Source organism: Thalia democratica, chromosome 2 (assembly GCF_965202585.1).
Source record: "Thalia democratica chromosome 2, ktThaDemo2.hap1.1, whole genome shotgun sequence".
NCBI lineage: Eukaryota > Metazoa > Chordata > Thaliacea > Salpida > Salpidae > Thalia > Thalia democratica.
The window spans coordinates 42,629,829-42,655,621 of NC_139166.1; the positions used below are offsets into that span (position 1 = coordinate 42,629,829).

General features: G+C 27.4%; 1 protein-coding gene across 2 annotated transcripts in view; it reads left to right on the forward strand.

Moving 5' to 3' along the window:
- LOC145830280 (uncharacterized) overlaps positions 1–14,103 on the forward strand; it is a 32,274-nt gene extending 18,171 nt beyond the window's left edge. The window contains exons 4-13 of one of the 2 annotated variants that reach the window (XM_082938234.1): positions 6,602–6,701; positions 7,054–7,126; positions 7,196–7,441; positions 8,569–8,869; positions 9,447–9,554; positions 9,619–9,664; positions 10,635–10,704; positions 10,866–10,953; positions 11,425–11,784; positions 12,416–14,103. In XM_082938234.1, coding sequence (XP_082794360.1) covers positions 6,602–6,701; positions 7,054–7,126; positions 7,196–7,441; positions 8,569–8,869; positions 9,447–9,554; positions 9,619–9,664; positions 10,635–10,704; positions 10,866–10,953; positions 11,425–11,784; positions 12,416–12,916 — 1,893 coding nt within the window. In that variant the 3' untranslated portion in view covers positions 12,917–14,103. The remainder of the gene's footprint in view (positions 1–6,601; positions 6,702–7,053; positions 7,127–7,195; positions 7,442–8,568; positions 8,870–9,446; positions 9,555–9,618; positions 9,665–10,634; positions 10,705–10,865; positions 10,954–11,424; positions 11,785–12,415) is intronic. The other variant, XM_082938235.1, reaches the window with a different exon arrangement.
- Positions 14,104–25,793: the final 11,690 nt, after the last annotated feature.

The window sequence follows — 25,793 nt, forward strand, 5'->3', positions numbered from 1 at the left end:
ACTAAAACTAGTTTATTTATGTTCTTTCACAATTTAAAAATGTTGTTTGCTTTATCTTTAAGTTCTTGCTTTTTAAAAGTATTTTGTTAAGTCTAAAATTTTAAATAGTTACAATTTATGGGAAATATTTTTTATAACATTAAAAAAAAAAATTTTACTTCTTTTACCAAATGAATACTTTATTAGCACACTTTGTCATTTAGTTATAATGAATTGTTTTTGCTTTAAACTCATAAATCTAGCTTTGAAGCAGCAGATGCAACTAGTTTAAAATTATTTGATAAAATCCAGCTCGCTTCACTTTATTACAAGTCATGTATATCACATGTGTCTAATGATGGATTGGTGGTTTTTCACGCACAATTCGCTTACGTTGCTGCCAATTAAGTTTATTCGTGATCAAATAGTTTTTGTATTTGGCCTGGTATTTTGTTGTGGTTTCTGTTGTATTTATTGTTTTAGTTTTGATTTTGTAAATAATATTTTTACAATATTTTATTTTGAATTCATAACTCTTTTATGGAAAATATTCAACGTATCTTTATAAAAAACGTTTTTTTTTTACATCTTAAGCTAACTTATTTCTTATTTTATTACTTGTATAGTATATATATTATATCACACATTAACCTCAGACAAAACTTTCACATTAAAAATAACGTCAGCTGTGTCGATGGTATTTTCTACGGCTTTTCAACTGTATTGCGAGTTAACAAGATTTAAATAGGCGTGAAAATTGCTCTGGTAGAGGTTTGAGCCGACGCGTCAGTACACATGTGGTACACGAACGTATTTTCTGTTCAGTTCATGCAGGGCGCGAACCCTTTCGAAATTGGCCGCCGCGCTGTTCACACATTTGTATCGGCCGCCGCGTTTGGGTATTAACCAGCGATTTAACACCATTGCAACGTGATAGTGAGTGTCAATTAATCGGTGAATTAGTAGCCAGACTATCAGGCGCCTATCTTTACGGCCATGCAAATCACCCAGGCCGGGCAGGAAGCTTTAAAGTTCGTTGTTACGATAACGCTGCTATTTTAAAAACTAAGCTTATTTTGGTATTACCTTGTAAATGTTTCAACATATTTTTTATCAATTCAAAACATTTTAAAATATTTATAGGATCAACAGACGTATTATTTTATTGTAAGCATTTCTTTTGTATTAATGGATAAGTACTATTGTTTTACAAAATCATATGACTGACCAATATAGTGTAAACTGTACTTAGATCTAACTAAGTCGAACTAACAAAATCTCCCAGTAGCTAGCAGTAATTAAACAACAAAATTTTAAAATGGTTAAAATTCTGTATGGTTTCATTTTGATTGCACCTCTAGAATTAAATAAAAAAGCTTAACTTATATTGTATCAAAAATTTTTCGCTGTATTAGTTATATTTAACCTATCTATTTTATTCTTACAGTTTATTACTAACAAAACAATGTTTCACTCTTATGTTTGCATATAGGAAAATCTCCTTAAAGACATTTTAGTCGAGAACTTTAAATTGTTTAATTTAAAACAAGTTACAATATTATATTTAACCTATTTAAAAGTAAGGTAGAGTAGTGAAGTTTGGACTTTAACCCTTGAAAATAAATTAAACCTCAGTAATTTTTGAGGCGTTGATCGTTCGGTAAATACTGTAAAAAGTGTATAATTCATGCATGATCATCATTTAGTTAGTTTCACGCCTGCGAAATATGTGGAAATGAACAAATAAATGAGCTAACACGACAAAATATTAAACTTGAAAGTCATTCCGTAAAATTGGCGCGGTAGCTCTCAATAAATAAACTTTATATGCTTTTACCGTTCTATCAAAAATTAACTTCTCATTCCTGCCCCGATTGCTTATTCTATAAAATTGTCGCTGATATCTTATGAACTAATATTTATATAACCATGTTTGCTGACTATTACGTTTTTTAACTTTATTTAGCATAAAAACAAGTATTGAATAAGTCAATTTGCTTAACCATTTTTATTATAAATTACACTTAAACATAGTTTTACACGTAGAAATTTTTATTTGCGCAACAACGTAACTGAAAAAGTTTATCTTTTTCTTCGCGGCGCAAAATAAAAAATGAAGATGTCTGCTATTTTTCGGCTTTAACAACCTTTCTGTTCATAATGTAAACAACCGTTGCTACTGCACGTTGTTACAATAAAAGTTTATGCGGGTGCATTTCTTAAAAAGTTAGACGATAGCTTAAATATAATAATGAACCTTAAGGTAAAACAAAACATGCAACATTCGTGACGGTTTTGTGTGCACGAAACGGTTAAGCGTTTGGAATAAACACGTTGCTTGTTTTGCGTTTGCGTGTTTATTGAAGGAGCAAATAGAAAAGCACCTTCCTTGAATAAACAAAAATAATAGCGATAGCAACAAATGTCGTTTTGAACGAGCGGAAAACGTAATTACGGTTTTATTCGCTTCTAGAGCGCCGCTTAATTTAGAAGTATGCATAATTTAAAAAGTGTCAAACCAGTGATAAATGTACTAGTTTACAGTAATTAAGTTGTGCATATACCAACATAAGCTCATAGGGTCGAAATTAATGTCTTTTGTATCGAACTGTGCAAACGGTTAGTGATGCGCACTAGCTCATACACGTTTGAAATATCTAAAGATTTATTACTTACACAAAATTTATTTTCTCAGGTAGTGTGCTACGTGTTTCGAACTGTTTAATTTAAGAAAAAAAAATATTAAAAATGTTTTTATTGTTTTATTTTTTTTATTGAATAACTTATGGCTGATTTTTACATTTTTTTTCGATTGATACTTTTATGGTGTTCGATATATTTTAACTTAACCTGGAATAAAAGCACACTTTAAGTTTTCAATCATTTTCATAACCGGATGTAAGTAAATTTAATTAAACAGGCATTATCATGTAAGTTTAAAAAGATAAAAATCTTGTGCTTATTTTGACAGCGTCAAAGACTACGGATAAAACAAATGCTTTACTTGATTAAATCTGATAAAATTTAGTTTAAGATATTTTTGTTTGTAAAAAAGTATACATCAATACAATATGTTTAATGTTTCAATTTGTATGTCAATCTATCAAATTATTTTCTAAAATTTATTGTATTAAAAATATTTTGTTGCAGTTTAGAAAGTCTTTTCTATTAATATAATTTTATATTATTTTAAAGCGTAAAACTGTCTCAAAAAATTAAAAACAAAACATTTATTATTTGTACATACAACTCAAAACTTTTTATTTACCTATATAGGTGGTCGTTTTTATAACTACAAAATTCTTCCGCTTTCTACCGGTTTTATGATTTTCACACACCAAGTGAACTGTTATCAAGAAGACAGGTTACTAACACGCAGTTGATAGGAAGACGTAAACAATATTGATAGCAGTCTCTTATACGAACATATTGTACTCGGTTCATTGGGCAAAGTTTTTATAAGCCAGTTGCTACTGTCTTGGAATTTATTTGAAACTGAAATTTAAAAAGTTCATTTTAATAAATATTTTACTTTTTAGGTTTTAGATGACAAATTAAATTTAACAAACAGCTAAAATAAGTAAAGTATTTTTTCAAGGAATTAAATACAGTATATAGCAAAATTTAATCGTAAAGTATGAAATTTCAGTGTAACATGAATATAAGTTATTTGAGCGCAATTTCTTTTTCTATAAGGTCAATTCCCGCGCTCTTTTTTTTTTAATGCATAAGAATCTATGTCAAAACTTCCCACAGCTGAAATTTAATTATTACGTCATGAATTTGTGATAACAGTGTTTTTGTTCGTATTTTGGCGATGAGTCGCAAATGACTGATGTTAGGGAGGCGTTGATGAGATTAAAGGGTCATTGACCCATTGCAAAATTTACAGGGTCGATGACACTGACATCTTACCAACATCCACAACTCTTAAGCTAACATAGATCTTTTGTGACGTCAGATGCTAATATTTATAGTTATTCGATATTTCGTCAATCAAAAATCCTACTCAATAAACTTTAAAACTTTTATAGCTTATTTTTGGTGATATCATTAATACCGTTAAAAAAAATACAGATTTCTAAACACCTACCTCTGCTGTTAAACAACTTTTTAATATTATTTACGTGTTTGTAACGAAGTTTACTTTAAAACAATTTTCTACTTTTTTATCGTTTAAAAAACGCTTCAGTGTACGCATTTTTTTTACCAGCAATTTTTGAAACAATAGATTTCATTGTGTTGCTTCAGGCTAATAAAGAAAAAACTTTCTTTCGAAAATAATTTTCAGTTTAAATTGGTAGTCAAATAAATCTTGTAAAGACATATTTTTTATTGCTTGACTCTTCTAGCATTACAAGTTTGTGACAAATTAAGCATTTTACTGCTCGGCCAACAAATCCTTTTCTTCCTTTTTTCGGTTGAATAGGTTTTATCACTCGTTTGGTTTTTTATTCCAACTATATTTCTAAATACTTTTCTTACTAAGTCGTTTTATCTCTACTTATTCGTCATTTTTCGATGAAAGTTTGTTTTTTTAGGACAGTAATTAGTTATGGGAAACTTTATAATTTGCACTTTTTTAATTTTTTTGAGGTTTTTCACATGAGTTGAGGATCTTTTTTAATTAGCATAAAATAGCTGAACATAAACAAACATTAAAAAAAAGAATCTAGTTCTGTTTTTTCAAGTTTTGGATCGGGCAATTATATGAAGTTTTGTTTATAGCATGAAATTGTGGAATCGCCATCTTAATTTTCTTTCTGTCGGTTTTCCAGCTTTGCTTGATGCATACTCTATTGTAAAATAAATTAATTTTATGCCTGTCAATTAGCTGTCAGCTTTATTATATTGATTGAAATAAGTGTAACAATTACGTTCAAAATTGTTTCAATGCAATATAAAGTAAAGCTTCGTGCAAAATATTAGCTATGTATTTTTAATTTATTTAAAACTGTATCTTTTTGTTTTAAAACTTAGTTTAAAACTATACATTCAAAAAATTAAATTGTTGGAAAACAACTATGTTCTTTGTTATTCAAGTATTTATTTATACTTTACAAGTTTTCTAAATAAAAAATAGTAATTACTAAATTCTAATTGTTGACAGGCAATGTTGTCTTATCTGGTTAACATACATCAAATACTTTGTTTTAATTTATTTTGTACTTTTACAAAACTACTAGACCTTTAGTTTTAAACCAACAAAACATTCACTTGCTAAATACACTTTACAAGGCAAATAAAACTTGTGATAAATAAACAAAAATGAAGTTATGGTTATGTTAAAACAACAGTTATGCGGTGTCGGCTTGTTAACTGCTCTCGGGCGCAGTCGTGCGGCTGAATTTTAACCGAGTACGTTGAATGGCTAAGAAGTTGAGCGTCAAAGTTTTTGATCCACTTAAGTCCACGTTGAAAAGCTGCCTGTACAAAAACCACGAAACATTTGCCATTGTTCGCAACAAGCCTTTGGTGACTTTCGAGCACGCAACTTGCTACAAGAAAACAAAGCAGCAGAGAAGCTTAAGAAATTTAAATGAAAGCCTCTACAGTTTTCGCTTAATTGCTCTTCTTTTCATTACCCGCCCCTTTTCAATACAAGTGTCGTGGCGAGTTTCCGGTTTGTAAAGCTGAGTGGACTTGGTTTAACTTTTTATGTTGACAAAAATGTTACTGTCGCAAAGGTTAAGAGGGCGGCACAATACGCCGTGTTAGCATTGAAGATAACGTTTAGCGCTCGTTTTCGTTTAAAACATTTTAGATGCTAATTACTAGCAAAAACGGAAGCACTTTCAGCGTTTTGATCAAACCGCAAAGTGTTCTTTAGCGTTCTAAACACTTTCGCTGTAATGCATCAGCCTGCCATTTGCAAACTTGTCAAATTCGTTATAATCACAATTAAACCAAATATTTATGCTATCGCAACTAAAACATCGGTAACTGTAAATTTTTTAGTTTTTGTTTACCAACATTTTGACAAAATTGTTGTTTTTTTTTTATGATTTAGGTTGTCAATAATGTCGTGTTCTCGTTTTGTTTAAATTTCATGGCAAGTTATTCTATCTATATAATACTTGAACACTGTTTTAAAAGCTTACAGTATTAATTTTGAAAAAAAAAGTTTGTGTTATATTGACATATTTCAATTTAAAAATATCGTTACACTTTTTATTTACTGGTTAGCTCTTTAGTTTTAGTATATCCATATATCTATTAATTTACTTTTAATAAGTGTTTTAGTTCTAAAATTAAAAGTAGTGTTTGTTACATTTGTAAAGCTTTTTCGACTTATTCCTATCTTTTTTTTTAACTGTTTAGAAAAAATGTGTGTTAAAATTATATAATAGGCAATAGCATTGGTTTTAGTAAGTTGTTTGAATTTACTTTGTTCTATGTAAGTAAGCTGCGCAAGAGTTTAAAGGACAATGTTAAGTTGTTGAGTCGACAACAAACAAAAAGTAGCATCAAACGATACATGCAATCACAAACATCACTACTGTTAATCACTATATTGTAAATGGCAGCTTTGATCTTCTCACATGTTTAATTGAGTGTGCTTGTTTTTAGAAACCAAAACATTTGTATAGTGACTTTAACAAAGTTGAGTTACTTTTTGCAGGTAACAACTTACCCTTATTCACCGTACCATCCCCATATAAACCCCCAATACTTACTCCAACAAGCCACTTCACAAGCTACAGCCGAAAGTAAAGCCCTTGGTTAGTTGAAATTATTAACTAAACTTTTGTGTAAAACTTTGTTTATTTTATTATAAAATTTATAAACAAAGTTTAATTTTTTATGCTGACTTAAGTAAAAACTTTAACTAGCTATTGCTAACAAAATTGCTGCTAAACAGATAAGGAAGATAATTTTATGATTACTTAGTATATTTTTCTGACAAAAACTGCTGTATAAGCATGTTACATATTTTTTATTGTAAGTTTTTGTTATTTTTGTCCAATGTTTACACTTTTATAGTTAATGCATGATTTACACAAAATTTACATGATTTTTTAGCGTTTACTATTCTTGTAAACCATTTTTTTAGTTACTTGTTTTTATTTACAGCAGGAATGGCTGCCCAGCAAATGTACTCTCTACCCGGGCAACTCGGACAAATTCCTAATCCGCTCGTTCCGTGGTTAGATTTTTGTTAACAACTAACTGACAAGAAAATAATTTCATCCTCAAAAAAAATCAAACCTTTCAGGAACCCTGCAATAAATCCCTACGCCACTTCGATCGCAGTTTCAATGTCGCAGCACCTCCGAATGAACCCGCTCCTCCCGTTCTCATCCGCCGGCACCGGTCTCCCCAACTTCCCGGCCATGCTCAACCCACAAGGCAGCGGCCTCAATCCTTCAATGCTGCCCCATCCTACCACTCTTGGTTTGCAAATGCCCAGCGGACACGGACTGCCGCAAAATGTTCCGAAATCAGCGAACAATATAGACAAGTTAGTTGAGAAGAATAGTTTTACGTAATACTAGTAACACTCATAAATTTAGTTGTTTTCGTGTTTTTTAAACACTTAAGTAGAGTTTTGTTTTAAAATATCACTATATATTTATTGATGAGCTAAGTGTATAAAATAATTAGATTTAAAGTTTTAATAGTAGTCTTCAAGGTTTCAATAATACAACAAAACACAAATCAAGACATTATAATTTAATCGTATTATAAAATTTTACATTTGTAATAACCCTTAAAAACTTAAGCTCAATAATAGATTATACTATCGTTTGTTATATTTGATTTACAGCGAAAGGCAGGGTTAAGAGCAAGTTCTGCACAATGTTTGATGTACAATTAACTTGAAATAAAATGTCTCCGTGCATTTAATGATTTACTCTCTGAAGTATTTGCTTCACATTTATATACTTGATTAATGCAGTAAAACTTAGCTACTAATCTAGATAACAATTGACATTAATTTTAAATTGTGTATCCTTGACGCAGTTTTTTGAAATGGCAAATAAAGAGTTTGAAAACAAACAGTTAAGTGAGGTCAGCACATCATGTTTTGTGCAATTAGCTTAATCAGCTGCCGACAATCTTCTTTTTCAAAAAATAACCGGACGCATTACTCGCTCATTAAAACTGTTTCCTGTCACCTCGTCAAATGAAAGCGAAGTCGTTATTGTAATTTTCACGTCATTACAACTGCAACGCTTGTCTTTTTATTAACCGAATTATTGAGTGCAATGACGTAGAAAAGTGAAAGTTTGTAAACATGACATCATTCAATTAAAACGCCTACCCAGGGTAACTTCATTGACTTAATGGTTAATTATAAGACGTTTAAACTGATGTTTTTTTACCTTAAACAAATCGTTTTTGTGAAAAACATTAAAAATATGGACATAATTAATAAAAGTTTCAGTGTGATTCCAATCGTTTTTTTATAAATTTCTATACATTTTTAGTAAGAATTCAACCTAAAAGTTATAGGATATTCATTTCCGTAAAATCATTGTACTAACATACAAACACTAAGTTACTAAAAATTTACCACTTTTTTTTTGAACGAAGATGCGAACGTTTAGTTTTTTTATGTTTTGTTAATTAAATCACAATTTACAGAATGCTTCAGCATCACCACGGTAGCGACGGTGGCAACAACCCCATGATGCACCACCCCGTTCACCATGGCAACCACCACCTCGGCCACATGATGCACAATGGCGGCGGACCCCATTCTTCCCACGGAAATCACCACGGGCCAGGCAGCAAGCGCAAAGAAAAATCGGAAAAGCCCGATCGGCCTTACGTTAAGAAGCCACTGAACGCGTTCATGTTGTACATGAAAGAGCAGAGGCAGAAAGTTGTTGCCGAGTGCACTTTGAAGGAAAGTGCCGCCATAAATCAAATACTAGGAAGAAAGGTTTGCACATTTGTTTTTTATGTGCATATCACTACAAAGTTATTCGTTTTTGATGGTACTATAAGGTGATTATTTATTAAAAACTTACAACAAATAAATGTTATATGTATACTATCAAAATTCTAATCTTTGACAATGAAAATTTAAAAGGTACTAAGTTTGTTTTTTTTTGTTATCATAACCTTTTAAACTGGTAAGTGTCAGTGATTAAACGATTATTAAATCTTCTGTTTCCTTTTAAAATAAATCAATCTGCTTTATCATGCAGCTGACAAGGGGGTAAAACTACTTATTGTATCTTTTTAAACTAAAACTTACATTTTATTTTTTTAAATTAAATGTGCTCTTATTCGTAGATTGAGCTCATTTTAGCGAAACTAGGCGCGTTGTGTGAAATAAAGATTTATAAGTTGAGAATGTGTGTGTGTTAGCTGTTTACAATTGGGAATGTTTTTCTTTGTGCTAATCCAGAGTGTATGCTTAGTAGGCGTAGTTAGGTTAAACATGTATTTATATTGATAAAAAGCAACTTTATGATGAAAACTGTTGATTGATGGGTATTTTTCTTGTTTTTCAGTGGCACAGTTTGGGCCGAGAAGAACAGCAAGTTTACTACGATAAAGCACGCAAAGCCAGGCAACTTCACATGGAAAAGTTTCCTGGGTGGAGCGCTCGAGACAACTATGTAAGTTTTTTTTTACCGACTTCTGTTTACTTTTAGCTTTTGTTTTATATTTTATTTTTGACAGGGTAAACGAAAAAAAAGAAAGAAAGAAAAAACACATGATTGCACGGGTAAGTTGTGTAGTTTACATGAAGTTAACTTAATAAATATAAATATTTAAGGCGGTTATCTATTTTGTAACCGAATGATAAAAAGTACTATATAATTAATGAGTTGTATATAACATTTTATTTGACATTTGTTTAAATTCTGATTATACTATTTTAATTATGTTATTTTGATCAAGTATTTATATTATTAAACAGCAAAGGTTTAGTAATGTTTCACCATACTTTTGTTGTCAGAACAATATTTATAAAGTTTTTCTACTGCATTTTATTCTGTTTCTTGTTACTTCGTTTTCGACACCGTACGTGTTTTTTCTTCGACATTTACTGCTGTTTTACCTATCAATACAATAAAACTGAAGAAAGAGCGAACACTAGCCATCAAATGGCAGTGAGTTATAACAACAACGCTCAAAGGCAAGCAACGCAAAGCAGACCGGATGAATTGCAACACAGTTTACACAACATGCAGGTTTCAAACCACCATTACTACCATTCGTTGCAGCCTTCTTACGCGCACCAAAATTCTACTTACTACCATCGGTTGCAACACTCGGAAAGGTTGGCTTCCGATGAATTTGGGCTTTTTCATCTATCTTCACATAAATTTATGTCATTCATGAGTCTGCTTTGTTGAGCGTGTGCTTATAAAAAATGATTGTTTTATTCTTGGTTCTTTACTGAAAGTTCGCTATTTTGTTTTTTGTTATAGATTTCATTTATAAGTACTCTCCATCAAATTTACCTGCGTGTAAATATATGTTTTAATTAAAATTTAAACATATGGATTATTTATAAACATATAGCATGGTTTTATACTAAAAACTTATTCAACCTTTTTTTGCATGTTTTCTTCTACACCACACAAAATCATTCCACTGCATTTTTGATGTTTTCGATGAATTTTGTTGACGACTTTCGTTTGGAATTTTATCCTGTGATTTTTTCATTGTTTGCTGTTTGTCACCCGCAGCCCAGACCCCGAAAAAGTGTAGAGCTGTTTACGGTTTGGAATCACAAAATTTGTGGTGTGCACCTTGCAGGTTTGTGTTTGCATGCTAAAAAATATTGTTTTCTACTTTAAAATTTCTTTGATTAAAAAATTATGTTTTGATTTTTTTAAATAAAACTATTACTGTTTAATTAACTTTATACTTGAGTTTCTGGTTTATGTACTATTTAGTTTAGTTTTGTTACATTGCAGAAGGAAGAAAAAATGCGTCAGATACAAAGTTGACGGTGACGATTCAGACATAGATGACTCCGACTCCTCGCCTATGAATATGTATCAAGTAAGTAGCAAAATTATTTTAAAACCATTAGTTTTCGATGTTAACAAAGTTAATGGTTTTGATATCATTAAAAAACGCTTTAAATCAGCAGAGACAGTTGTTTGTACACAATTACATTCATTTATAATATCACATTACTGTGTAATTTTGTTTCAAAACTGTTTGTGAATTTATACAAAAATTTTCAAAAATATAATTTTTTTTGTTTCCTTTTAGTTTTTAATTTTTTGGATATTACTAATGATGCAATTACATTCTAAAAGACAAAATTACTAACCCACAAACTATTAACTGTAGAAGTATTTATTTATTAATTTATTTATTTATTAACTTATGTCAAAAACTATAAATTATGCGTAATATTACGTTATTTACATAACGTATAACATATAAGCTTAAAATTATTAATTGACCTTTGAGAAATTACCAAATCAAAACAAACTAGTTCATGAAACATTTTTTTTGTCGCAGGGTTCGCCTGGCCTCCCCCCGCAACCAATACACCAGCAGGGAGGGCAGCAGCATCAAGCAAACACGCCGGTATTCGCTCACCGAAACTCCGATCAGCAAACAGCGCCACAAGTGGAAAGCATGCAGTACAGTTCGCCCTCTATCACTCCGGGCGGAGGAACGAGCAACTGCAGCGGAGGCAATTCGAACGGCACTTCTCCTCCGATGAGCTCCTCCGGTAACAGCTCGCAGCATTCGCCGACCAACCAGCAGAAGATGTGCAGCATCAAGAGAGAGCAGCGAACTCCTCCGAACAACCAAATTAAGTCGCCTTCTTCTTCGGAGGAAAATTCTCACCACCACTCTATCAACAAAATAAATGTAAGTTTTTAATATTATTAATGTTTTTTGAATTCAAATTTTTATAGCTAAAAAATAAAACTGCAACCTAAAGCTGTAATGAAAGAATGATTTTTTTTTTATCTTCTACTAATTGATTATGAAGAAGGTAGAGCTGTGTAAATATTAAGTCGAATAATGATTCATCCTTCTAACTTTTTATAGAACTCTTTGAATATTGAGTTTTGACTTTGCCCTTTGGGCCAGCTTTTGTTAACTTGAAACAAACTTTTAATCGTTCAATCTAAATTAGCATTAACTTAATTGATATCCATTATGCAGCTTAGCGGCACGGCGCGCTAATTAATTAGTTCAATTCAGCGGTTTTGGCTCGATCAGGTTCAAAGCAGATAAGGTAGTGCATTTATAAGGTGCAGTTTGCATTCCGGTAAAAATACTACTTCAAATACAGGCTTAATTCGAAGAAAGCAAGAAAACAATAGACTCCCTTCATCTATTGAGAAATTAAAGCCTTTCTTATAAACAGAGTTTATCTTCTTCTATTTATAATATTATCTACATCCGTTTACTAATTTACTTTATTAAGTATTGTGTACGATTATAAGGAATTTTTGTAGTAAATTTTTTACATTTTAATTTGTTATTTTATTAGGGTCTAGTGAGCAGTTTCAACCATCATAACAATGGAAGCGCAATAATGAACGTCAACAACAGCAACAACAATCAACAGTCTTCGTCAGGCAAAAACTCAACAGCGGCTAAAAGCAATGCGGTACAAGCTCAGGCACCACGCGAAAATTCGGAAGCTGACAGAAACAAAAATTACGGAGTAGATAAAGAAAGCGCAAAACGGCAAGGACAAATCGATGGTAACAAGAAAAGTCCATTAATTAAAAATTTCTACAGTCAACAGCAGAATACTTCCGCCAGTTTTCCCTTCAACCCTTTCAACCAGATGAACATGTTTGCTAATTTTCCCCAACACCACCCTTCGGCCTTGAGCAGCCTGATGAGCTTTAATGCTATCAAAATGCCTCATTCGCATAACATGAATGGTACGGCAACTTCGCCACAGTCAAACACGGCTGCCAACCCAATACAGGGCGGCAACCAGGCAAGGATAACTAGTTCTGCATTGGAAGGCAAGTCTTAAGTGGAAGCTTGTAGGCTTGACGTGACATGAATGGTTTTAGGGCCCAGGCCCATTAAAACTGCCTAGAATATGGGAAAGTTTGTGTTAAGTTTAAATTTAAGTACAGAAAAGGAAAAGTTAAATTAAATACCTACATATTTTCGCCAATAAATATCAAAAATGCCAATTTCATTTACAATGCCTAAAGTGCTTTTAAGATAATTACATTTTTAACACAGTGAAACATATAAAGTATTTTTTTAAACTTTAACCCAAGGTTGCCTTCATTATTAAGTTGAAAATTTACTTCAAACTTTTTCTAACACAACCAACATTATAAATATATAAAGCTGTTTGATCTATGAATTAAGTTGTTATTTTTATTTTCGATTCAAATTGTTACATTTAATAGTTATTTTACAAATTCTTACAGTTTTTGGTTTACGTTGCCTTCATTCATTATGCGTAAGTAATTTAAGCTTTTAATCTTGAAATAGTTTTCGTTTATAATTTATTTTTAAAACAAATAAATAAAACTATTCGAGTTTAAGTTTTTTACTATAAATACCTACAACAATTCATGTTCCTAACATATAATTATGTCTTGATCCTCAGCAAACAGTAAAACTATCATCATGCAAGTGAGAAAACTCCAAATACTATTTACCCCAACGTGACAAAAAAAGTTGATTCAGGCCTTTTTACATATTGTGATTTTTTATTGCATGAAAACAAACATCATGTGCCTACAAATTTGCACATTTTAATTTTATCTATATACTGGTAGTTGATAATTTAATTGGCTTTTGTCGATTTCGAGTTCAAGCGTGTCAGTTTTTCAGCTGCTTCAAAGTTAATTGATCTTGAAAGTAAAGTTTTTTTTATATAAACTTTAATTTTTTTTTTGTTATATATATTGTTTAGATTAATTTAGGGAGGTAACTTTATTCAGACAATTGTGTAACACATTTCTTTCTTTTATATTTATGTTAGACGAATCGACTTGTATTTCTTGTTGTTTGCTGAAGTTGACAACTTTTTATTAGAATTGATTCTTTAATGTAGCTTTTTATTATTTGCTGTTTTATATCCATATATAACATTTTTTCGTACAACTACTACTTTATTGCAGTTTTTTTTTTGTCAATAAACTACATTATACATTACGTTTTAATTTTTTTTTTTTTTAATATTTGATGTAATCGTTACAAAACCTTATTGACTATTTAGTTTAATAAAAAAAACTTGTATATTATTTAGATTGCAATTATTTTTTGAATGTAAAAATTAATATGTGATACTTACTAACAGTATAGAAAAATAACTGAAAAAATGTCATATCAAAAATTTTCAGTTGAAATTTTTATGTATGAAATGTTTTTTTTTTGTACAATTTACGTAAATAACTAATAAAAATTTAATACTAGAAAAACTTTGGACATTATACAAAGTTTTGCGCTAATCCATATTATTAATCATTATAATTAGTTAAAATACTTGGTCTTTAACAAACTTTGTAACATTCTATATATTTTTTTTTTGGACAAACTAAAGCAAATTTATTTTCTTAATTTATATTGGTTCATTAAAAATATTTTTTGCAATTATATGTTTATTTAATTTCAGTAATGTTTCGAATAATAGTATGATACGAAAAAAATAACTTAAAATAATATTAACAAATCACTCAATTAATAAAAAACTGAGGGTAATAACTGTTTTAGTATAATAAAAAATATACAGTTTTTTTTTTTTTTTGTATCAAGTTAGAATTTTACACTGTTTCTTAAAATCGAAAAGTATAGTTTTTCTTGCTATGAGTAGCTAAAAACACTAAAATTTATTTATAAAAAAATCAAATGGTAACAAATAAATTTTCAACAAAGACAAAACTGTTTTTCTAATACGTTAAAACACTTAAAATGACAGTTATATTAAAAATCGACATCAACTCTATCATTCATCGAGAAAATAAAAGAAGAAATATTAAATGTATTCGTCGTGAAGTTTTCTTTTTAATAGTTAAGAATAAAACATTAGTTAAGTAAAGAGTTTTTTTAACTATACATTTGCCTACATCGTTTTTTATATCAATTTTTCAGTAAAAATCCAAAAATCTTTTACTTGATTAATAATGATTGCGATTGAAATAGATATCATTATTTAAAACACTATACTTAATTTAGTATACGGTATTATAATTTTAAACAAACCTATAATTATTAAGAACTGTTATGCAAAATTATTCTTAAAAAAATCAAAACACAAAAATGTAAAGTCATTTTTTTATAAGTTTTAAAAAGTACCTATGCCAAAAAAATAGTTAGAAATTTCTCAACTAAGTAATAGTAGTATAATAAAATAAAATTAAGTATTTTTTTGAAAAAAAAACTTGTTATGTATATTAAATATGTGAACAACATACACTTTTTAACTACATTATTTTTTTATATAAGGTTAGGTTAATTTGTTGCTATGAACCTAAAAATTAAAAGTTTGTATATAAACTTATTTACCTCAAATAAATTCTTATAAAATGTCTAATTTGCAAAAGTGGTTCTAAATTCATATGTACAAACTATAGATGATTAAACTAATATACTTAGCTTTTATATAATATTGGAACTTACATGTTTTGTTAGGTACTAAAAACTATGCATATTCACAATATTCTACTTAATAAAAGGAAAAAGCTGTACTATAATTCATCTGCTTAAAAATTTTATCGCATTAAAATAGTTTCTTTAAAAGAGCAAAAAGAAAAACTTTTATTGTTGCATAGACTTTAAACAAGGTGTACACTAGACATACTATTTCTTTTTTTAAACTTTTTATAATAAATAAGAAAGTCTTTTGGAATTAAATTAATTCTACCTTTGAGTTAATATTCTGTTTTTAATATTTTATTTATACGTAAAAATAGTTAAATATAATAACTAAGTAAGTTTTTCTTAAACATTATAACAATAAATCTTGTAAAGTAAATGTTTTTCTACTAAAATAATACTTAAGAAGTGTATTACTTATAACTTAGTAGAACATGCAATATATTATAACTTTTATGTACAATTAACTTTTTTTATGTTCTTTTATCAAACAATCATTTATATAATCTCAAATGGATTTTTTATTTAACAACTTTGTTTGCCGTTTCATATTAATGTATGTCTAACATGATACTTTTTAAGTTACCAAATTCTTATCTAAATATGAAAAGAAACATTTTAATTAGAATCCAATACATCCTGCTTAAAATAAAAATTAAATTTAAAGTTGTAAACATCTTATATTGAAGTCAAAATTTATGCTTTGATAGATATACACACAGTTGACTTTTTTTTTTTAAAGTTCGATTTGTAACAAATCTTTAAAAAATTGCGCTGTGCCGGAGTTTCTACCATTTAATGGTTATAAAAATATAAAACTAAGTGATTACAAACATACATTTTTAATCTTTTTATTCGCTTTTATGGTCAGTAAATTACGGTTTGTAAAAATATCTGACCTCGAATGTTTTTATTGTAGTTAATAGTAAGTTCTGGTGCTAAGTATATTACTACTTTATATGATAAATAGCTTAAGCAAAAAACTTATTATTTTGTTTGACTTTACAAAAAAAAAGACGGCCCTAGAATGCCTTTTATATAGTTTTTGTAAGTTTGTATATATGTTTTACCAAAGGGTCGGCAAACTACGGTCCTCGGGCTAAATACGACAAGCAATGCAAAAAAAAAATTTAAGTTTTTATTTTTTCATTCTGTTTAGGAGTTCATTTACCAGTTTTTTTTAGTTGCTAATAGATAAATGACAATCACCTTGCCATTAAAGCGATATTGACTTTTGCACTAAATAATAATGCATTCGAAAAAACTCTTGAGTAAAAGTATAACTTTTTTTTTAACTTGCGTTCTATTTATATCTATTTATAAATCAATTATCTTAAAAGTCAAAGTGACCCAACTTTTTATTAAGAAAAGAAATTATTAATAATAATTGATGTACAAAAAATTCAAAAGTAAATAATTTTGTTGTATTTATAAACTGTTTTGACTTTTATTTCAATCTATGTATTTTATTACTTTTTTTTATATCACTAAAACTTTTTCTATTTTGGCAAATGTAAAAGGTAAAAATTACAAAAAAGTCAATTCTTTTATTAAAAAGCATATCAACTATGAACAGAAGCCCAAAATATGTAGTACGCAAATTTAACTTTTTTTGAGTAATTTTTTGTAATAAAAGGCTTTTTGTTAACTAATTAAAACTTATTTAAAAACAAAAAACGATAAACCTATATACGGTTTGCTATAACTAAAGGAATCAGTAATACTTGCTTTTCTATCACAATTTATATAAAACTAATTAAGAAACATTTTAAGGATCTACTTTTATAAATATTTTAAGAATTTTCTAAATGAGTATAGCAGTGTTTCTCAGAAAGTGTACAGAATGTTTTACAGTAAACTGTAATTCAATGAGTAACAAATAAAAGTATATTAAGTTCGTTGCAAGTATACTTTTTTGTTATATGAAACTAAGTTTAGTAAATTTAAACTGATAGAAATTATATCTCGTAATGGTAACGGATCAGTTTTGAACAAAGGGTCACTTTTGCACAAAGACACTTTTGCAAGGATTGAAACTTTTTATTTTGCTATTACTGTAACCCTTACCTATTAAATTACCTGTTAAATATTTTTTTCTACGCTCGTACAAAACTTTCACTTGCCTGAAATTGACCCATCTCCCTCATGTTATGTATTTTAAAGTTAGTAAAACTACTTAAATACAAAAGTCTCACAAAATTAAATAGTAATTTTCAATTTCGTTTGTTAAAAATTCAATAACAAGTTTAATAGATATATATCATATTCTAATAAGTTCAAAACCACTGTTTAAAACTACTAGTATTCGAATTATTTTTGAATAGTTTTTTGAATGTAATTTTTAACATATCAATTTCATACTAATATCGAACAATACAAATAAAATAAATTACTATCTATACGTAAATAATAGTTCTAATAACCAAAATAAAGTCTGTAAACAATCATTTATAACTACAAACGAAAAGTCTGCAAACTTTTCAAATAACATTTATGTATTTATTTTAAAGTTTAAAAGTAGGGTACAAGTATGTATAAAGTTCGGTTAAGTAAAAATTATCATAGTTTATTACGGAAACTTCTATATTATTTAAATTATATAAATTAATTAAAATAACAAAATTACAATGATTAACCTCCAATAAAACAAACTTTTCTAAGTTTATTTTGTTCTTAACTAATATTTGTCACTGATTTAAAATATATCTAACCGTAGTATGATAAAATGATCTTACAACTACACATCAACTTTAGACTTAAACTATCAGTATTTAATATTTATCTTTTTAATAAATGTAAAATAAGAAAAGCAACAAACCATGAAGACACCTGTACCTGATATAATGTCATTTTTGCTTAATTTGGTGGCCAAATTCAAATTTGCTTTCAAAGCAAAGCCATTATGAATGAAGCCTTTTAGATGTAGTTTTTTTTTTTTTACTGTACTTAAATCATCAATACTAGATGCATGACTGTTAAAGTATAAGAAACCATAGCATTTACAACCACTTACTAACAAGAACTAAAGTTATGGCAACTCTGCTTAATATAACATTTTTTCTAAATTTTAGGTATTCTACGTCAACCATTATCTCTAAAGTTTTTATTTAACTTACAGATGGTACCTTATAAGGGCTAGTATACTTAAAGTCAGTATGAATTGCAAATTTTCTGAGTCAGCAAAAAAAACGTTTTTACATGTAATTTTCAATTTTTGTTATTAAAATTTTATTTTTTGATATTTTTTTTATCTTTATGGGCAAGGTGGGCTAGGGTTAAGGTTAAGGGTTTAAAACAATAATAATAATAATAAGCTTTAAAAAAACTGCTGATTCAGCTAGTATACTCTCCCCTTATAATCAATATACATTATACAGATATTTTAAATCAGTCTTTGTAGATTAAAATCATTCCCTAAAACTAGTAAACTTAGTATTAAATTAAAAAGACTCGGATAATTAAAAAAAGCTGTTTGTTAAAAGGAGAAGTTTTAAGCTACATATAAACAACATTTATTTCAAGTAATAATTTCAACTATTTTTTTTTTTAATTAAAACTTGTCCCGGACAAGATGTTAAAAGGTATTCTCGGTGTGCGACTCGATTACCGAAATATTCTTCGTGCACCAGTCCTAAAACAAAATACTTTTAGCGTCATTTTTTTGTCGTACAATGAACTATAAAAGATAAAAAAATAAATTAGTATCTTTAAATTAAAAATTTTTTAAGTAGAAGTTATAAATATTTATTGCCATAAAATTTTTCATTAGATTTTTTCAGCCTTATCTAAGTTACTTATGTTTTGTGTACTAAACTAACTGTAAAAAACCTTAAAATTTATTATTTTTTCTCAAATATCTTTTTATCAGTTTCATTTAAATCATAACTTAAAAGTTTGTTTATTTTATATATAACATAGAAAAAATTTGTACGTCATTGTTTAAGTTTTACTACAAATTATACTATAGTTTAGTCTCTTATACATAAAAGAAATAAAATAAACACCACAGCTAAGATATTATTTGGCATTAATAATAACAAAATAAATTTACAGTATTTACTAAAAGTTCTCCAATTATTAATTTTAAAACTTAAATATCATTTCAAACTTAAATATTTTAAACTATAGTTACTCATTTTAGTGGTGTTTTTTTATTTTCAAAAAACTTCTCGAACCAATCTTGGAATTCCTATTTCTTAATTGTGTTATATATAAAATTTAGCACATATTTTAAAATTCTTAAATTACGTTATGTTTGAAATATAAGATAAAGCTTTTTTTTTGTAATAATCTAAATTTTCAAATACTAGAAAAAAAAAAATAATTTTACATGAAACCTTCTTACAATAATACATATCACTTTAAATCAGGGGTCGGCAAACTGCAGCCCACAATGTACTTTTCAGCTAAAAAGTACTTTTTTTTAACATTAATAAAAAATGTGTTGTAAAAACCTACAGTTTTGCTCTTAGTTTGATAATAAGTAACTACCAGTGCTTTACTATTGCTCATTTGTTTTTAAACAGCGAATTTTTACTGATATATGTAATTATCTTGATCAATGAATTTGTGAATTAATGAAGACTTTTATACACAGTGCGGCCGCATGCAAGTACTTCTAGAAAAGTTTGCCCGTTACTTTCAAAAGATTAATTATATCTTGTTTAAATGGTTTACAGAACATTTAACCCAATTCAGTGTATCTAATTAAAACTTTTTAAATTGTTTTTTAATCCAATTATGATCTATCCTTCATTTTAAAACTAGTGAAAATTTGTATATGAAATTGTTTTATAACAACGTGCAGAATTTTTTTTCGAGCAACTTTAGAGGTCTCAACAAAGTAAGATACTAATAAACAACATTTTTTTAAATATTTTATTTAGCAAAAATATTTTTATATAACCATAAACTTTTTTTTTCAATGAATTAATTTAGATATCACCCTTTAATGAGAGACGACAAAAACTAGAAAGGGGTGAAAAGGGTTGATTTTGAAATTTTTAGCATCCATATTTTATTTTACTTTTTAGCTAGCTTTTATACTAACTTTTGCCTGCTATTGAATATTTGACCCTAAAGTAAAATTTAAATAAAAAACCCTCTATCGCTCAAGTAAAAAGTAGTAAAATAAAGTGCTTAGGACAGGGTTTTCCAAAATGAGCGGTATCGCCCCATTTTAGCAATTATAGCTATAAGGAAAAAAAAACTTGTAAGGTTGCAAAATTTAAATAGGATTTTAACTATTTAAGATGCAATACTTTTTTATTTTTTTACCAAGATGACTCTTTTTAAAATTAGTTTGGAAAACCCTGATTTAGATTATACATTTATTGATTGTAATCATTTATACTTTTTTTCAACTATTGCTTTTTAGATAATGTTTGATATTAAGCATACTATAAAATGTATTTTGTATCTTTGCGTACAGTTTTATGTTCACTTTATTAATTTTTTAATAATAGTTAATTTTTTTTTAAGGTATCTTATTTTAACACTTCCAAACATATTATACAGTTATATAAAAGTATAGCTTCCATACAGTTATATAACAGTATAACTTATGTTTAATGATTGTAATAATTATACATTTGTTTGTAATAAATCAAAGAAAACGTCGGTAAAGTTCTAAAAAAGCATAAGCCTGGACTTTCGTAAGCAGTGAGACAAGCTAAAGTTCAAAACCCAGGTCAAAAGAACGGTTTCCAGGCCTCAGTCTAACTAAAACATGTAGTCTAATGATCGAAGTGGTATAATTAACTTTTATGTTAACTTGTTGTAATGAAGGACTGAATTTTTTTAATTTCAAACTCTTTTGTGGCTACAGAAGTATTTTTTCTTCATGTTACATTGTCTTTTTTCTGAAGTAGTTATTAATTTAATGGTTTAAGATCTTTTTGATAACTTCTTCTAATGAGAACCTTTTTAGTTGAAAAATCAATTGTTGATTTTTATATATTTTATAGTTAACAACTTTTTAATGAGGAGCTTATTTTTTGTATTAATGTTTTTTTTTTACTTCAAAAAATCGACATAGTTTTTAAACCAAGTTTTTTTGTTTAATTTTGTATTAGACTTAGATATTTTTTGTTAGTTATGTGTTGAGTGCTGTGAATTGTTGTAAGTTCACTGTTCTTGTTAATGCTAAGCTTAATCTTTTTCATTAAGTAAAATAAAAAGTCAGGTTGCATATTTCAATTTTAAAATAGAACCAAAATAAAACTTTAAATATTTCTGATAAATTGATATATTCCCACGTAATGGCTACAAAAAAGTAATAGCAGACTTGTATTAATTAAAACTTAAATGCATTTTATTTTATTTTTCTTTTGAAATGAAATGAATTATTTGCTCAAATTTACATTATTTTCTTGATTTTGTTAATTTTTTGAATACTTTTTGATACTTAAAATTTATTGCATTTTTTGTGAAAGCAAAATTCATAACTCCAAGTAAATGGTCTGTAAAATAGTTTTTGTATAGAAAATCAAACTGCAAACAATAACAAAAACTATAAATTTGTTTAACCAAATTAAATGATTTTTTTATTAGTGAATAGAAATGTTTATTGAAAATAACAAACATTGGACTTGTGATAACAGGCTATTGCTGGAATCCTAAATTTAATACAAGTACGATCGTATAAAAAGCTGTTCTTATACTAATTTTTTTTTTTTCATTTACTTTACCTAAAATTTCAGTGAAGTTATTTATATTAAATTTTTATGAAAGACTAGTTTGTTAGTATTTTGTTTACTATCATTCCTAGATAAGCCATTAAACTGTATCCGTTTTTAAACAAAACTTATTGAGCGCTTTTTTATCGTTCAATAAACGTAAGTTATAATTAATAATATCAACGATTTTTGTTGCAAGCAAAATTTTCTTCAATTCTTTCAGTTTTAATTAATTTGTACATATAGGCTAGATAATTTCACTTTATGTTAAATTTTAATTAAAGAATTAAATTTAAATACTAATGTCTCATTTTAACTTAAATTCCTTAAAAGCTTAAAAAAACAGTATATGTTCTTACCCTTAAAAAGTTTTGACTAACTTCTTTTTTTTTTGTGTAAAAATTCTTCAACTCATAAAAAGTTATACAAAAACAGTATACCTTCTGACTTCTTTTATATTTTTCAATCAGTTTAATAATTGAAATTTCGGTGTTGAATTAGTTTTATTTAGAAACTACTGGTTTAAAGGTTTAACTTTTAGCTATTGATGCTCACTTCTTATAAACTTTTAAAAAGTAGTTACGATTGTATAAACCAGAAAAAAAAATCTCTAACAAAAATAGTTTACATTAAAATAAACACGTAAATAACAGATAAAATATTTAAAACAAGTACAAAATTTGTATAATAATTTACAATTTTTTACCTTTTTTTATTTTCAATGTCCATCCGCACAAGCAAACTTAAAATAAACTGCTTAATAAATGTTTGTTATATGTATTCTTAAACATCCTTTACGCTTATGAAATGGAAAAAAAATGAGTATATAAAAGTTGCAAGCAAGTATGTATCTTTTAGAAAACAACTAATAACAAACCTTAAAATTATAACTGTAAAAACTTTTGTATTTTTTTTTCAAATAAACCCTTCTTGAAATTTTTCTTATTATGTTTTAGATACGAGCTCCTTGAATTTAAAGAATAAAAATATATTCATAAAAACTTTAGTTTGAATAAACTTTAAATAATTGTTAGTAATTTTTGGAATCATTTTATTTAACTTTTTTTTTCATTAAACATTACACTTATCAAAAAGTTTTTAAATTTTGATTACAGTATATGTCTAATTATATCATATTGCTTAAAATTATGAGTATAGTGCCGGGCATAGTACTTTATAGAGCTATATGTGTAAAAGTTGCAAAGTTTTTGAGTATCTGCTGCAGTCTCTGTAGTATGTAGAACATAATTGTCTGAGCGGCTAGATGACTTATAACTTAAATTGTTTTCTATTTTAGTGAGGAGTTTTTCTGTCACCAGCAGCAATCTGAACTAGCAACTTCTTGCCATGAATCATCTTTTTCATGAAAATACAAATGATGTGCCACTTGCCTAATGAGCAAATGTATGAAGGGAGGCTTGAACGAGAATAAACGGTAAGCTAAACAAAAAATGAGGAGCACTCTCGATTAAACCGAATCGACTTAGCATGGACTTCTAGAATCTAGATAATTTAAATTTTTATTTGTGCATTCTTACTTTTTTATTAATAATCTTGCTTTAATTTTTTTTAATTTAGTTGGAATATGTTTTTTTTTTTTTTTTTTTTTTAAATTCTAATTTTGATTTTTAAAGTTTGATATTATGTTATTCCTCTTCAAAAAAAATCTTTTTTTGTGCTTTAAATGAGCTAATGGGTATGTAGAGTTATGTGGTGTAGATCAATTTGTTTACCTATTATTATCTTATCAGACCTTTCATTATTCAAAACTTAAAAAACTAAACAAACTTATTTAAGGGGTTGTTAGTTAGTTTGTAAGTTTCTGTAGCTTTATAAACCATCTTAATTTTTTTTTGCTCCTAATAATTTTGATTGTAGTTGGGTTTGTGACTAAGTGACCAAGAGGCCTATTCGTACACTCAAGTCCTTGGACCAAATCTTATTTACTATATTTTTGTTTGTTCAATAAACTATATTTACACATACTGTATGATGAAAAATGTAATTCCGTAAGTGTAAAATAGTTTAAAAATAATAATTGAATAAATATCTGAACAAATAATTTACAGAAAGAATTTAAAATAGATTTTACTTACAAAGTTAAACTTAAAACAACTATTTATAACAAAAAAAGTCTAGTATTTTCAAATGATCAAAAATATTAGATTACTAGTATCTTTACTAAAAGATATCTGAACGAAACAATTTATTTAAATATAGCAATTACAATAATTTGCTTAGTATGTACTAGCTTTATTGAACGTTTCTCTGTTTTAAGTTGATAAATATAAGTAAACAAAATAATATTGTAACTATTGTTTTTTTACTCGTACTTATAAAATATATTAATGAAATACACACTTTCATCATCTACTTTTTATCTTCTATCCTTTGAAGAACTTATTTCTTAAAAACTTCGTGGAAGTGTGCAACTTTTTAGTAAGAACTAAATCATGCGTTAAGACTTCTCAAAGTTTTTTATTTTTATTACAAAACCTTATAAAGTTCTAAGTTTTAAGTCTTTAAGTTTTTGTTTTGTTTAAGTCCCTGAAAATTTTATTAACTGCTTCTTATTATCTTTTCGATTACAAGATAAACCTCTGTTCAGAACGATTAGATTGAGGTAAAACATTAAACATATACAAAGTTGTATGTTTTATATATTTAACTATCAAACGTTAAAGTTTTTAGAGACTTTGTGAACGCAAAATATACACTACAATAACAAAATAAACATAAATATTTTTATTTTTATTTTAACTGGCTTAAAAATTATAAATTTAAACAGATACTTTTGATTAACTTTGTTTGTGTAAAGCTGTTTTGCTGAAAATAAGATTCAAAAAAGCTGAAAACAAAACATACGACTATGGTAAAAAAAAAATTAAGCACTAACTTGTTAATTTTTAAAAAAGTTTAAATATAGTTATAAAGTATCAAAACACTGAAATACAAGATTAGGTTATAAAAACACAAAAATTTAAAATACAAACATTAAAAGTTTCAAATTATACTTATTATTACATTTTAGTTTAAACTTTAGAATTATAGAAACACAGATTTATAAACTTGTTTAATGATTATTATGTTTTGAGATATGATCTTTTGTACTTTTATTGTTTTTGGTTTTTATTATTCGTCAATTAAGTGTTTACAAATTAATAGAATTCGTATATTGTTCAGAACTTCTTAAAACCTTTAAATTATTCAAAAACTAACAATTCTTTTATAATTTCAACATTTTCTAAAAATTATCGTAGAGCATGAATGGAGAGGAATTAAATTAACTTAGTAACATTAATTTTATCTAATGAGAAATTTATATTTAATTGTAATTGATAGATGTTGGATATAAGAAACTAGTTTTGTTTTTAGTTGCTACATATTATTGCTACTGCTTACTGCAACATACTTTTGCTTATTTCAGCAGTTTAAAAAAACACTAGCGAAAACAATCGAAGCTTGGTTTTAAAAACAAATCAGTTTTGGATAAAATTAACTCAATCATTTATATAACTAAAGTATATTCATTAAAAAATCATTTCAAAGTTAAAGTTTAAAACATTGAAACTTAAATCACTTAAATTACCCTTATATTTTCGAACAAAAAGTTAA